Source organism: Mus caroli, chromosome 5, assembly GCF_900094665.2.
Source record: "Mus caroli chromosome 5, CAROLI_EIJ_v1.1, whole genome shotgun sequence".
NCBI classification, from domain to species: domain Eukaryota; kingdom Metazoa; phylum Chordata; class Mammalia; order Rodentia; family Muridae; genus Mus; species Mus caroli.
In genome coordinates this window covers 61064827-61080049 of record NC_034574.1, presented here as the reverse complement: position 1 = coordinate 61080049, position 15223 = coordinate 61064827, and the positions used below count along the sequence as shown (strand labels likewise).

Sequence of the window (15223 nt, the reverse complement as noted above, 5' to 3'; positions counted from 1 at the left end):
AAGATAACACGATAGGGATGCAGTCAACTTTGAAAACGTTTTGGAGCCAGAACAAAGTCACTTCTGTAGTGTAGGAGAGAGGGGGCCGGACGTACTTGTTTTTCAAATATCTCACAAATAGTTTTAAAATCATTTCTTTGCTGATTTGCTAGGAGTAAACAAAGTTCACGGCAAATTGAGGAGTTTAAGGGAAGGAAATCTGTATGATAAAATAACTCTATAAAACGTTTTTATTTAATTTGATAAATGCTTATATGTAAACTTTAAAATGTTTTAAAGTTTCACTTTAGAAATTGAACATTGGATGGCTTAAAAAAAATCAAATGAGTTTACCTTTGAATGTTAAATATTTTCATTTCTCCCTTCAGGCCTGATCAAAATACGTTTTGAAAAAAATCGGCATTAGACATTTTTATTAACATGAATCCTCTTCTATAATGATTTCAAACCTTCTGTCTCTTTTGTCCATTTGTTTGGTTTTTATTTTCTCTGTTATTTGTTTCTCCCCCCCACCCCCATTTTAATTCTTTTAAACTGGGACGTGTAGGTGGCAGTGGGGGAGATAGTGAAGGTGACCAATGGGGAACACCTCCCGGCAGATCTCCTCAGTCTGTCCTCAAGGTCAGAGCCTCAGAGTGGGACAGGGTGTGTGTACGCGGGTCCTCACCTTAAACCAAAGAACAACTGCACCCAAATGCGGTTGAGCTGGCTCTCCTCTAACGCACAAACGCATATCCTTCTAGATGTGAATTGGAGATACTGTAAAGGCACTTTATGAATATAGTTACTGGATGTTCTTTGTCTCTCAGCCGGGCAGATTGTACTCCTATTACGCTCCATAGGAGCCCAAGAGATTTTAATCTCGCATGCATTGAGTCACGTATGTTTTAACAAGATGCCTTGCCTTTAAGGCTTTAGTTATTCTCCAGGATATGGTATGTGAACAGTGTAAAGCTTTTCACGAGACAATCAACGGAAAACCGATTCCATTCTAAGGATGCTTTCTTATTCTTCTATTTTAAATTTTTTTACAAGTTCTGTGGAATTTCTGCAGTAACTGCAACTAAAATTTGGGCTTGTATAGGGTTTATAGAGGACCCCTGCACGAGGCTGGATGTCATATATTTTCATACTGCATGCTTTGGGCTCCGTCTTCATCCCAGCTGTAACTTGTGAACCAACGCTTATTGCTGTGACCCGTGTCAGCTGTCTGCCGGTGTCTATCCTGTGGTGTGCATCTTGTTTCGTTTTTCCACTTACTAATCATAAAGCTTGCTTTGCCTCTGATCGTGGTTTGTGTCTTGGGTGTTACCATGACTTGCTGAAGTCTTTATGAGCTAGCATGATTCCTGACTCTGCTGCCTCTTCACGGCCCTTAGAGCTACTGCAGTCACAGCTGTCTGAAGTCATTGTTAGGACTGTTCCAAATTGGGATGTATTTCATTGGCCTGGCATCAAGTGGAAGTCAGCCATTTAAACTTGCTAATTTCTTAATCCTTTAAAGCTCAATACAAATTGTTTTCTATGGAGGGCAGTATTAGAAGGTTCTTTCTATAAGTTTTACTATAAGACTGGCTTTGGATAAGAATATTTATCAGTAACATTTTAATGAGTTTTACTGCCAAGATTAAAGACTTGGCAGTCTCAGTTACTGTTCTGTTTGTTGCCATTTTTCTTTGTTAGCAGAGAAATGTGTTTTACAGCTTTCCAATGACTATGTGGAAATTATAAAGTTGGGCAGCTGCCAGAGTGAGAATAACTATTGTGACCGTGAGTTGAAAATATTTTTTGGAATAATTGAGACTGAAAATATTAATATGGAAAGATTTCTCTGGTTGGGAAATAGCAGCCTATGTGAAAGAAAGCTCATAGGGAAACCTTGGAATGTGTGAGGTGACTTTAAAATTAATCTATAAAATTTGATTGATGTCTAAGTCTTTAAGTAAAGCTTTTGTTAATTTCAAGGGGACAAAATTAAGTTTATATGCTCATTTCTGGCACTTAGCACAGTCTGGTTTGCACATGTACAAATTGGAGGTTGATTAAAAAAAATTCCAGTGTTTGCAACTTATAAATTTCTTTTCTATTTATAGTTAGTTATCTGATAACAAACTAGGCTACAGATTATGTAGCCAAGTGATAATGAAATTGGTTTAAGTTAAGAATACTTTTTTGGTTATCTTCAGAGTGCTTTTTTATAGATTTAAGGGTTAACTTTTTACAGTCAGGCCACACTCCTATATCTGTAGCATCCAAGAAACAAAAAACAAACAAAAACAGTGAGACGGCTATAATATAACTGGAGAACACAGGCCACAGGTCACCACCTCCAGAGTTCACTTCAAACCTCAGATGCAGCGGCTTCAGGACAAGGAGCAATATGGCCAGGTGGGCTGCTATTTGCTTCTTGGTCAGGCTGGGTTGATGGACCAGTTTGAATAGTGCTTGCTTATATACATGATGACCTGAGTCCAGTCCCTGAGACCCTACAGACACCGGCAGACTCATTGAGCTCACTGACCAGTCAGCCCTGGTCTACTCTGCGAGTTCAAGGCCAATGAGAAACCTTGCCTCAAAAATATATGGACAGTGCCTGAGAACCCACATCTTGACTTATATTCTCACCTCCACACATCTGTATGTGTGCTACTCCACACACATGTACCAGGCCACAGATAACATGCATGAACACACACACACACACCTCTCAATCAAGTTTTTTTTTAATACTAGAAATATAAAGTGTAATGTCCACTTTCATTGTAAAATCCATCCTTTAAAAACAGCCTTGAGTTTTTACTCTCATGTGGTCTATGGGATCTTGTGACCAAAGCTAAAAGGCTAAAATAATAAGTACAAGCTTGTAGATGGAGCAGTCTGGAAATTTTTAATCAACCATTTTGCATAACCAGTTTACATGTGGGCCATGAGCATGAAACAGGACATTTCTGAGCTGGAGATAAATCTGGACACAAACCTGCTTTACACTGGCAGAAACAGTCTGTATTGTGTCTACATGGATAAGCGGTTTTAAAATAGGGTGGCTCTTTATGATGGTATCTTGAAGACCATTACTGAGTGCTGTCAGGAAGTGGCTTTTGGGGGTCTTCTGGCTGGAAGGCTGATACATGAGTGCCGTGCATGAGTTGTGCCTCACGCTGTCTTGCCATTAGAGTGAAACCCATCAAGAGGCTAGGTGGCTGTAGCTTTGTCTAGAATAAATGGCTTCGGTGAGTCTGAGCACTTAAGTAAGCTGGTCTCTTCCTTTCCTTTCCCAACTAAATCTTTGTTTTTCAATTATGAACCACAGTGAGCCCCAGGCCATGTGCTACATCGAGACATCCAACTTAGATGGTGAAACAAACTTGAAAATTAGACAAGTAAGTTCTATATATCAGCTCATAGTCACTGTTCTGTGATATGTGTTTAGAAGCCTCTGTCTAGAAGGGATTCTGTCTAAATACAACTATTTTCTCTTTGAACCATTGTGGAAAAATAGTTTGTAAACTGCTTAGAATTAAGTATTGTGGGACTCAGATTTAGTTTGCTGGTTGAGTATGTTCTACTGTGAAATATTACTTACAATATTCTAGTTAATCTGTATAATAGCCAATGCTTGAATGATAATAGTAGTAATAGTATTTGTTTGTGTGTGTGTGTATGTTTTAGAGAGAGAGAGAGAAACAGAAACAGAGAGGCAAAGAGAAAGACAGACAGAAACACAGAGAGAGTATGAATCCAAGTGTGTCCTTGTTGGCCTGGATTCACTATATAGATCAATGGCCTCAAACTCACAGAGATCTACCTGCCTCTGTGAGCCCTGGGATTATCCTGTACCTGGTGTTCTAAGTTCTTTGACATGTTCACTTATTTGTTTTTCTTGGCCCCAGTTAGCATTGGGTTTGCCATACTGAACAGCCAAAATGTCCATTGCTCTTTAGAAACACATTTATATTGGGGATATAAATTACTTCATATTTCTATATTGGGTTTTTCATATTATGTTCAACAGAAAACAACAGTAACACTTTCTTGATAAAGTTTTAAAAGGGGCATTTATTTAAATACATACCCTTGGCTTCTTGACATCAATGCCAGTGAGGTGTTTGGGCGGTGGTAGAACTGGATCATTAGGAGAGAGATAAGCTTAGATGTCTAAGGTGGATGGCCTCAGTCACTGCCAGTCACTTCCAGCTGAGGGAAGGACTCCTCCGAAGCTCTCTCCCTCTCAAGACAGAAGGGAGTAAGAGAAGGAGAAAAGGAGGAAGGAAAACAAAACTTATCTCTTTGAATGCAAACTCTACTGTGTTTCACCACCGCCTTTAGACTTGGGAGACAGAAACCGTACAGCAGCCAGGATTGACTTTAGTTTTAGAAGTGGTGCGATGAATGCTTTAGAACTTTTATAAGGTTGTATTACTCTGTGCTAGAAGTCCGTGCTCATATGGAGAAGAAAGGTAAGGTACCCTTAAATTACAGCTTGCCAGTATTATGTAAGGGGAAAGAATTACTTGCAGAATGGTGCTAATCCTTATCTATCTAAGAGCTTAGAAAGTACCGTACCCTCACAATGCTTACTTAAAATACTGTGTTTATTTGGGAATGTGCCAACAGGGCTTACCGGCAACATCGGATATCAAAGACATTGACAGTTTGATGAGAATTTCTGGCAGAATCGAGTGTGAAAGTCCAAACCGACATCTCTATGATTTTGTTGGGAACATAAGGCTTGACGGACATGGGTATGTAAACTCCCATTCTCTGTGTCATCCTGGGCCACTGAGTGTCTACTACATCTGCTTACACAAGGTTGTCTCCTGTTCTAGATACTGACTTTCAGCAATAGTTTTAAGCATGTCTATATTTCAACTCATACATATCCTTTGTAAGGATGCTGAATCCTGACTCTAATTCATGTAATGTAATCAAAGACAGTCCCATGTTCCTGTCACTCTGGGAGTTGGATGTTTTCAGTGATATCCCAGGACTCTAGAATATTCTTTATGTGTAAATAGCCTGTGGCTGGTTCTTTGGCTGAATTTCCTGCCATGAACTTTCCTGTCCCAAGCCCATGACCACAGTCCATTCCTTTGATGTCTAGATGCCTGGAGGAGTTCAGACTGTACCACAATAGCCAGATAAGTTTTTATCTCCTCTGTTTATGTTTTTTTCCTAGGCCATGCTATCATGTGTAGTCACTGGTTTCTGCTACCTGATTCAAATCTTTCCTACCACTTCCTTCTCATTTAACTAGAATTTAGTATACACTTGAGTTCTAGGCGTCTAGACTAGCGGTTCTTAACCCTCCCAGTACTGTGACTGACTCTGTTCATGCAGTGTAATCAATGACATTCCCATGCTCCTGTCAGTCTGGCAGTTGGATGTTTTCAGTGATATCCCAGGACTCTGAACTATTCTTTATGGGCAAATAAATAGCCTGTGGCTGGTCCTTTGGTCCTTTAATATAGTTCCTCTCATTGAGGTGACCCTCAACCATACAATTATTTTTTGTTGCTACTTCATAACTGCAACTTTGCTACTGTTATGGATTACAATGTAAATGTTTGTGTTTTCAGTGGTCTTAAGTGACCCCTATTAAAAGGGCCATTCAACGCCAAGAGGTCATGGCCCACAGGTTGAGAACCACTGGCCTAGACTATTTACAAGTATTACTTAGGCCTCACTGAACAAATCAGATCAATATAATATTCCTGACCTTTTGTCTCTTTTCATTCACTCTAACAAAGTACCTTAAATTCAAAACTCTGTGAGCAGAAGAAATCCTCGGCTCATAGGCCTGGAAGATCAAGGCACTGAATTTGGTGTCTGTTAAGGAAGTGTTGCTCCCTGTGTTCTGTCATGACAAAGGCCTTTGGGCACCCTTTATAATGATTTAGTCCCAGTTTCAACAGCTGTGTGTGTGTGTGTGTGTGTGTGTGTGTGTGTGTGTGTGTTGTGTCTGTATACTCTATATGTATATAAAAAGCATGCAGGTAGAGACCACAGGTCAACCTTGGGTGCTGTTCTTTGGAAGCCAACCACCTTGCCTTTTGCTACAGGGTCTTCTACTGCTGGGAGCTTACCGATTGTCCACCTGGCTTTAGAGAAGCCCCTGGGGTGTTCTTGACTCCCTAGCCTTCCCTGATAGAATTATAAGCACACACCAACACCCAGCCTTTTCTTTTCTTTTTTTAATATGAGTTCTGAGGCTCAAACTAGGTCTTCATGATTGCCCAGCAAGCAGTTGACTGACAAGGGTCTCCTAGGCCCCATGAGTGCAGAAATCTCAAGACTTAATCACCCCTAGCATTCTAATGCCACAATATTAAAGACTGAATTTCAAAATTGAAATTTTGGAGAGACACTAACACATATGATAGAAGTTTTTGAAGTTTCTTTCTTGTGGTAAAGTAGTTGGAGGGCAGATAGGCATCAAGGAGTAAATAGAAATAGTGATCCCTTACTATTTTGTGAAAAGCAGAAGGCCTTTGGGAAAGATAGCATAGGACAAAAGAGACAAGGTGTCCTTAGGAAGGAATCTCTTAGGGTGATTGTTGTCAGCCTCCTTCAGAAGGTGACATTTGAACAGTGGTGATCTAAAAGTTAGGAGCTTAATCACGTGAGTATCTAGAGGTTTCTGGACAGAAGAAATAGTGCAAATCACTGAGGGTGGAGGAAGAGAAATTGAGGTGAAAGACAAAAGATAATAATGGACCAGATTCTATAAATGTTGTAGGCCATGACAGGACGTTCTGCATATACTTGGGTTCCATGCATGGGTTATGAAGGGAAAACATCCTCCATTTAGTTTTGAACTTAATAAGTTTGTGGTGTCCAAGTGGCATTTGAATATATGTCTAAACTTTGAAGGTAGCTTGTATAGATATTCAAACTCATGGGCCTGGAAAAAAAATCACTGAAATTGAAAGAGTATAGACAGGAAGGTTAAAAGCCCCGAGGACTGTCTAGTGTGGGAGGCTGAGAAAAGAGTGAGGTCTAGAAACCAAGAAAGAGTAAAGAAAGTAGAGAGGGAGGAAGAAAGTGAGGCCTGCTGTCACTCATAGCCAAGTACACTGTGTCTGAACATTAACATTTGGATTTATTGAGTGACGATCATGGCCCTTGACTAGAGTGTGTGGAGCCTGGTGAGGAGCCTGACATCATGGAGAAGAATTAGCTAGAGCAAGCGTGGACTTCTTTATCCAGGAGTTTTACTACAATGCGAGACAAAACAATAGGACAAAGCAAGGCAAGAAGGGTAGAGGGTTTAGTGTCCCGCTTCGGTTTCCTGTCCTCACTCCTTCCCTCCTCTGCATAGCAGAGCTTGTCTACCAGACAGGTGTGCTGTCCAGGGAACCATCAGCTAGACGCACTGGTTCAACCAGCCTAGGGGAGTGCGGCCAATGTTGTCACTGTTAGAATATGAATGGTGAAAAATTAAATAAGGATCTAAGTAAATGACATGTGAAATGTACCCTGAACAGATACACCCTTGTCTAATGCACCAAAATTTCTTATAGTAAATGACATGGGAAATATACCCTCAACTGACACCCTTATCTAACCTACCAAAGCACATTCTTATGATCTTTGAGGTAATCGTTAATTCTAGAATTCTCACAGTAATCTTTCCTTGAACATATGGCTATAGACTAATGATAGATTTGGCCATTTGTACTAGCATCATTTCTTAAGTCTGACATTTTTAACTGGCCAGCTTCTATTCCTTATCATTAAATCAGTGCCAAGCAAATCCATGCCATAAGGAAAACTTTATATGGTCGTACCAAGATTTAAAAGGCTAACGTTTTATAATATGCTTTATCTTATGAGAAAGGTGAATATGAGTGAGTGAGACAGGGACTCTAGGAGGAGCGGGCATCATGGGAGACGGTGGGGCGCAATGAATGTGTACCTGATGTGATACTGAGCCCAGTCAGATAGGTGAGGAGCAATGGATGCACAAGGCACTAGAGCACGATGCAGGAACTTCCCAAGAACTCTGTGGAGCCTGCTTTAGCCTCCAGGCCCCTCCTAACCCTGATGTGCACTCCAGGTGTTGGCACCTAGACAAGAGAGTTATGTGATTTCAATATGGTTTTGTCCCTAAGGATCCACACGTACTGAATACTCGGCCCCCAATGAAGTGACTAGAGACTGACCCAAAATAAACCTCTTATCCATACAAAATAACCAGCCCTCATGCATTTTGTAAGCTTTCACCAAATTGACTATGCCTCACTCCCATCCCAATGGGCCCTAAACCTGCTGTGGGATGTAAATGAGGGGAGTTAAAATACACGGTTTCCTGAAGGTTCCTGTAGGGGCCATGCTAACCCACACATGGGGATTGATTTCACTGAGCCAGGAGAATATATTTCCTGAAGGAAGTTCCAATGCCCAAGCTATCCCCCAGCCTTGGAAGCTGACTGGACCATCTAAACCCACCAGAAATGGAGGTTTCCCTGCTCTACTTGGCCTTTACTGACTGACAAGCCCTGCACATTTTATAGACTCCATTGGAAATGGTTTCCTTCTTTTCCAAGAAGTTTTAAGTATAGTTTTCTTTATATTTGAATTTTTACATTACTTTCTTGTTAAATGAAAACCTACCTTGTTTATTAGGAAACTTTGAGCCATTCAATTTTTGGACTGTACATTTCCATCAACTGACTCAATACATATCTGTGATATATATATTGCCATCATACCCTTGAGCCTCTTGAGTTTATAGTACCTAATAATAACTCACTACAAAAGCTACCCGTAGAGGAAGCACACAAAGGACCCAATCTGGGTCTTACTCACAAAAATGTTGTTTAATATCTAGGAAGCAAATGGCTTTGAAATGATTACCATTTATTGGGAATGTTTTTGTGTTCTTGGAAAACAGATATGGTAATTCTGTAAAATGAATATTATAAGGCTTTAGGTCTAGGCCCTAATTTCAGAAAGGCAATGATAGTATCAGAATATGATGTGAGCTATGATTTTATTTCTGTAGTTTTTGAGCTCTGGTTATGTACAAAGTTGTTTTTAATTTAAATGAAGTATGTGTGTGTTTATTGAGAGGGTGGAGGGGAAAGATATCTTAGCCGTACCATTTTCAGATTTTAAGTAAACTTAAGTCTCAGGGAGATTTGTATGTGAGGATTAGCTACTCCATTCCCAAAAATTGCCTGCTGTTTGGGATGCTATATTGGTTTGCTCAGGCTGTCATAATTAGAGAACTTAAAGAGTTAATTTCATCAATTAAAATTTGTTTTTCTACCATCTGGGTAATGAAATTAAAGGAGCATGCATGGATTCTAATAAAGTCTCTCTTAGTTTGCATTTCTTTTGCTGTGAAGGGACACCATAACCATGGCAGCTCTTATAAACGGAAGCATTTCATTGGGGCTGGCTTACAGTTCAGAGAGTTATAATCCATTACCATCATAGCAGGAAGCATAGTGGTGTGTAGGCAGACATAGTGTTGGAGAAGGAGCTGAGAATTCTACATCTCCATCCACAGGCAACAGAAGTGAATGCCACTGTAGGCATACATAGCTTGAGCATCTGAGACCTCAAAACCCATCCCAGCATGACACACTTTCTCCAACAAGGCCACACCTACCCCAACAAGGTCACACCTCCTAATAGTGTCACTTCTTTATGGGCCATAGCATTGAAACACATGAGTCTATGGGGACCATTCCTATTTAAGCCACTACAAAGGCCATCTATGCATCTGGCAAAAATGTCATCTTTGTATCTGTTTGACAAAGAAAGCTTTTAGATGTCTTATCAGGGCACTAAGTACATCAGAGGGCTTCACCCTGATGAACTCACCTAAGACTAATAGCCTGGAAAAAATGCAGCTACAAATGTTACCACACTGGGAATTGGAGCCCCGGCTTTGGCGTGTATGGGGTTGGTTACTTGCAGTCCACAGGGAGAGGAAAGATATAAATGGTGTTAAGGAAAAAGCAACGTCTTCCCAACAGTTATATTTGAAAAGTATCATTGTTGGTTGAAAAAAAAATACTTCCTTTTATAAAAACTTACTTCCTTTTCAAAAATAAAGTTTTAACAGTGGAAACTTTGGTGACTGCGTAGTGACTGTATTTCTAGGGCATTTTGGACTATGTCATCTCTAATGCCAACATACTCTGTCCTAGCACCGTTCCCCTAGGGGCAGACCAGATCCTTCTCCGAGGAGCTCAGTTAAGAAATACCCAATGGGTTCATGGGATAGTTGTCTACACTGGCCACGACACCAAGCTGATGCAGGTGAGACGTTTATCTATGAGACCTTTTAAGACTAAGTCTCTTGGAAATGCATGATTCATCGCTCTTGCTGCACTTGTCCCAGACAGAGCACACCAGCCACCCAGAGAGACTCATCCCACACACCCACACTGGGAACTAAGCGGAGGAGACCTTGAAATCCCTTCCCTGGGAGATGAGCTCCCTGCTCATGGGAACACTGTGAAACAGTCCCCAAGGTCACCTGAGACATGAACACCCAGTGAATGGTGCTGTGTGTTGATCCATGACATTTTCCAATTACTAATGCTCATATCAATTTGCCTGTGTAACACTGTGTCGAAATATCTGTCTTGTGATTTTATTTTAATGCAGTGCTCAAATTTAAATGTGGGTGGGTTTTTTTATTAATTTATTTTTTTCTACACTCCATATTTTATCCTCCCCTCATCCACCTTCCTACTGTTCCACATTCCACACCTCCTCTCCACATCACCCTGTCTCCACGTGGATGCCCCCACTCCTACCCCACCTGACCTCTAAACTCCCTGGGACCTCCAGTCTCTGAAGGGTGAGGTGCATCATCTCTGAATGAACACAGACCCAGAAGTCCTCTACTGTATGTGTGTTGGGGGTCTCGTATCAGCTGGTGTATGCTGCCTGGTTGGTGGTCCAATGTTTGAGAGATATCCGGGGTCCAGATTAATGGAGACTGCTGGTCCTCCTACAGGATCGCCCTTCTCCTCAGCTTCTTTCAGCCTTCTCTAATTCAATAACAGGGGTCAGCTGCTTCTGTCCATTCGTTGGGTGCAGACATTTCTGTCTGATTCTTTCAGCTGCTTGTTGGGTCTTTTGGAGGGCAGTCCACATCTGATAGAGGGCTCATATCCAAAATATATAAAGAACTCAAGAAGAAAACCAAACAACCCAATCAAAAGATGGGGTATAGAAATTTGTTTTTGTTTTTGTTTTTTTTTAAGGAAAGTATAAACTAACATGGCATTAGTTTTTTTTTTTTCATGGCATTGGTATACAAGGCTGTTTTGCCATCTATTCTGATGTTCATTTACACCCATGTTGGCTTCAGCTCTACATTGTAATGCAAGCTGCAGTCAGTAGTGTAACAAGTGTAGGGAACTCACTTGGAAATACTAACTGGAGTGCCACTCTAAAGGGCCTTTGTCCCTGCATCTCATACAGGTATGAAGATGCTAACATTGACAAGTGGGATGGTCCTACCCTGGCCGTGCTACAAATTCTATCATTCACTTATATTGGTTAGGAGAGATTTCCTTTTCTGTCCTGTAATTGCTTGGTTAGCACAGACCTGGCATAGATACTGAATCATCACACAGAGCAGAAGAGCCTTCTTTGTCCCCTGCTGCCTAGGGCAGGCTTGCTGCATGGTTCTCCTGCCTCTGCCTCCTAAACCAGCCCGCTGCCACATTCAGTTGTTTGTTACTGATGGTAGGTAGTACCACTCGAATTACTGCTGTGTCCACTGAAACAGTTTCCGAGTAGCACCAGAAATCCTTTAGACAGTGAAATGTTTGCAGGGCTATAGTCCTTTTTCTCTGCCTCTTCTAAGCAAAGGCACTGAGGAGATGCTGTGAGACCTTGTTGGTCTAAGTAGCCATGCATATCTGCCTGACACCCTGCAAAACGAATGTTACCCCTCCCCACTTTCATTGTTTTATAACCTAGAAAAAGGTGTATGTGGTGTAGCGGTCTTAAGAGGCAGAGGCAGCAGCCATGGGCACTCTATTACACTTGTCATGTATTTGGAACAGTTTTCAGCGCGAGTCCAAGTACTGAGCTGTGACTTTGTCTCCTCATCAATTGCTAAGTATGCAATGCTAAAGTGTGTAGTTTTTACCATTTATCTTGTTTTGTTTTTGCTTTGTTTTGTTTTGTTTTACAGAATTCCACAAGCCCACCACTTAAACTCTCCAATGTGGAACGGATTACAAATGTACAAATTCTGATTTTATTTTGCATCTTAATTGCCATGTCTCTTGTGTGTTCTGTGGGCTCAGCCATTTGGAATCGAAGGCATTCCGGGAAAGACTGGTACCTCCATCTACACTGTGAGCAGTGAAGGCTGACTTGCTTGTTTTTTCCCCCTTTCTTGAGATAGACATTTGCCTCGCCATCGATCTTAATTTAGTTTGCGAAATATCCCATTGTTTCTGAAAGAGAAACTTGTGGCTAAGAGAGCTGGAGGTCTTACCTTTATTTTTTTTAATAGACTTCCAGAAGACACAAGTAAAATTCAGGTCCTCAGAACTTCAGAATACCTAAAAACAAGCCTCATTTCATAGTAGTATAAAATGTTCTAAAATATAACCATTAATGTGATATACAAAATAAGAACTGCCCTCTGTATTAATTGTGGCAGGTCAACTCATGAAAGGAGATTTTGTGTAGAGGAAAATGAGTATTGAATATATTATGAATATATATTACATGCTTTAAAATCTTTGGACTGTCCTTTTCTTTTTCCCGTTCTTCCCTCCCTTCCTTCCTCCCTCCCTCCCTTCCTTCCTTCCCTCCTTCCTCTTTCTTTTTTAATGGGTTCTCCTTTGAACTAACAGAAGTCTTATGTAAATGCTTGCCTTGTTCCAGGGAGAGTAGTTTCGGATCACTTCCGTTAGAACGTGTATTTATTCTCTTGCTGTTCTCATATTAATGTCTCCCCTCTGGGAATTTCTAGGAAGTGAGTTTCCATTTCCTTGGGATGAGTACTTAGCCAGTAAATATTTAATTTCCCCAAAGTGTAAAAACAATTCCAGTACAATCTTACAGAAACAAACAAACAAACAAACAAACAAACTACAGATTTCAAAAGCTGTTTTTATTACGTGTAACTTTTTATTACATTTATTTAGCTTTGCAGCTATTCCGGGGTTTTTATAGTCGTTGATTTATTATTACAGCATGAAAAGGTTATTACTGTGATCAATTTGTTTGTGTATATTCCTTACAGTGTATTAGGTTCCCTTGTTTTATTTTTACTGAAGAGGAGGTTAATTTACTTAGGAGAAAAACTCGCCTACAGACCAAAACTGCTCCCGTAGCTAAGGATGGCTCAGTGTAGCGTTTACCAGCTTAGAACCAAGGACTCCCAGGGCCCTGCACTGGAAGAATAAGAAGTATTCTTACAACTCAGACTGTTCTAGTTGCTGTTGTTTGCTTTGAAACCATACTTTAGTTTGAAAACATTTTAAAGAAATCGCACACAAGTGGTTGTGCCTAATTTGCATTTACAAACTCTTATCCTTTCTAAAGTCTCTCAGCTTCCAGATTGGAACAGGGTTGGCATTACCAATAACAAAGGCACTCTCCCTACCCCCAAGACAAGGTTTCTCTATAGCCCTGGTTATCCTGGAACTCCCTCTGTAGACCAGGCTAGCCTCAGTTGTACTCAGAGATCCACCTGCTTCTGCCTCCCTAGTTCTGGGATTGAAGGCGTGCACCACCACGGCCAGCTTCTTCGCCGCCTTTTTAGTAGCACCGTGGAGATCTTGATAGGGTTAATGTGCCTCTAAGTTTGAAGTTTGCCTCTAAGACATCAGGAGCCGACCATGACCCAACAGACACCCAAGGCTTTTTATTTTAAATGACCCAGTATTTGTTCTATGTATATTTTGTCATATACTGTAAGTCATAGCCAGGTTACTTAGCATTCATGATGCAAAAAAATATATTTACTGTGTAAGTGGTGATTACACTGTATTATTTAAGAAATAATAAGTCTACACATACTTAGTAGACAGAGTATTTTCAGTCTAGAGTTGGTTGGATCGCTGATGTGGGACCCTAGAGGAAGATATGTCTGAATGGTACATTGAAGGGGATGTTTGAGAATCAAGATTTCTTGTATAATATAGGAAATCCTTGTTGTACTCAGATCTCCTCACTACAGATATAGAGCTGTTAATGATGCTCTTCCTCCTCCCCAACAGATGGTGGCGCTAGTAACTTTGGACTGAACTTCCTGACTTTCATTATCCTTTTCAACAACCTCATTCCCATCAGCTTGCTGGTCACATTAGAAGTGGTGAAGTTTACCCAGGCATACTTCATAAACTGGGTAAATATGAATCTGTATTCTATGTCATCTTCCTAAGTATGTGTTTTCTCTTTTTAAAGATTTTTACTCTGATGGGATCTTTTGATCCCTGAACATTAAAGAGCTGTTTTTAAAGTCTTAATTATATATTGTTTTAATTGACTATGTGATGTGGTTTTTAAGACCCATATAATTTTAACATGGTCTCCTCGGAATCAGGCAAATAGATACGCCACGTATCCTGAGGAAGAATGGTTTTTCGTTCAGGAAACCTGGGTGGGGTCACACAGTGGCTGTAGAGGAAGGAGGCCATGCGTTTGGAATTGAATATATGTCTGGTTGATCTAGTAGCATAATTGACATAAGCAGCTTTGTCTACTCTCTTGGTTCCTTGGAACTGAATTTCAGTTCACTAATGCTAGGATGACAAGGTATTTTACCTGAATTCTTCAGTATCTGTGCAGCTCAAGAGTCTGTTTACAAGGCAGAGGGTTGTCTAATCAGTCAAGCACATAACTGTGCTTCTGAAGGTGTGCCTGACGACATCCAGGTCATTTTTGACACTGTGGATGACTTCACTGTACACGGTTTTTCCTTTTGACTTATTTTAATTTGGATTTTAATGTTTTAATTTTAATATTTTAATTGATGATTTTAATGTTGGCTCTACGACTAAACATGTTTCCTCTATTTTTCATCAAATAGTGTTTTGTTCCCTCCGTTTTATCTTAGTTAAAAATGAATGAATTTATACAAATGATATATTCTGGCCTGATCTGCCAGAGTGTTGAATTTTCCTTTTTGAGAAATTTAGATTTTTACTTTTTAGGTTCCAAGCTCATTTGAACGCTTTTTGAAAGGAACGGGATAGGGCCACAACCCTCTTCCGGTCAGAAAAGCACC

At 40.4% G+C, this 15223-nt stretch overlaps 1 protein-coding gene across 4 annotated transcripts in view; it reads left to right on the top strand.

The window, feature by feature from the left end:
- The window catches only part of Atp8a1 (ATPase phospholipid transporting 8A1), a 226127-nt gene that overhangs the window by 67989 nt on the left and 142915 nt on the right, over positions 1 to 15223 (top strand). For 2 of the 4 annotated variants that reach the window (XM_029478096.1, XM_021162268.2), the window contains exons 7-12: positions 548 to 621; positions 3311 to 3380; positions 4615 to 4742; positions 10161 to 10272; positions 12170 to 12335; positions 14214 to 14341. In XM_029478096.1, coding sequence (XP_029333956.1) covers positions 548 to 621; positions 3311 to 3380; positions 4615 to 4742; positions 10161 to 10272; positions 12170 to 12335; positions 14214 to 14341 — 678 coding nt within the window. The remainder of the gene's footprint in view (positions 1 to 547; positions 622 to 3310; positions 3381 to 4614; positions 4743 to 10160; positions 10273 to 12169; positions 12336 to 14213; positions 14342 to 15223) is intronic. The other 2 variants (XM_021162270.2, XM_021162269.2) reach the window with 1 other exon arrangement.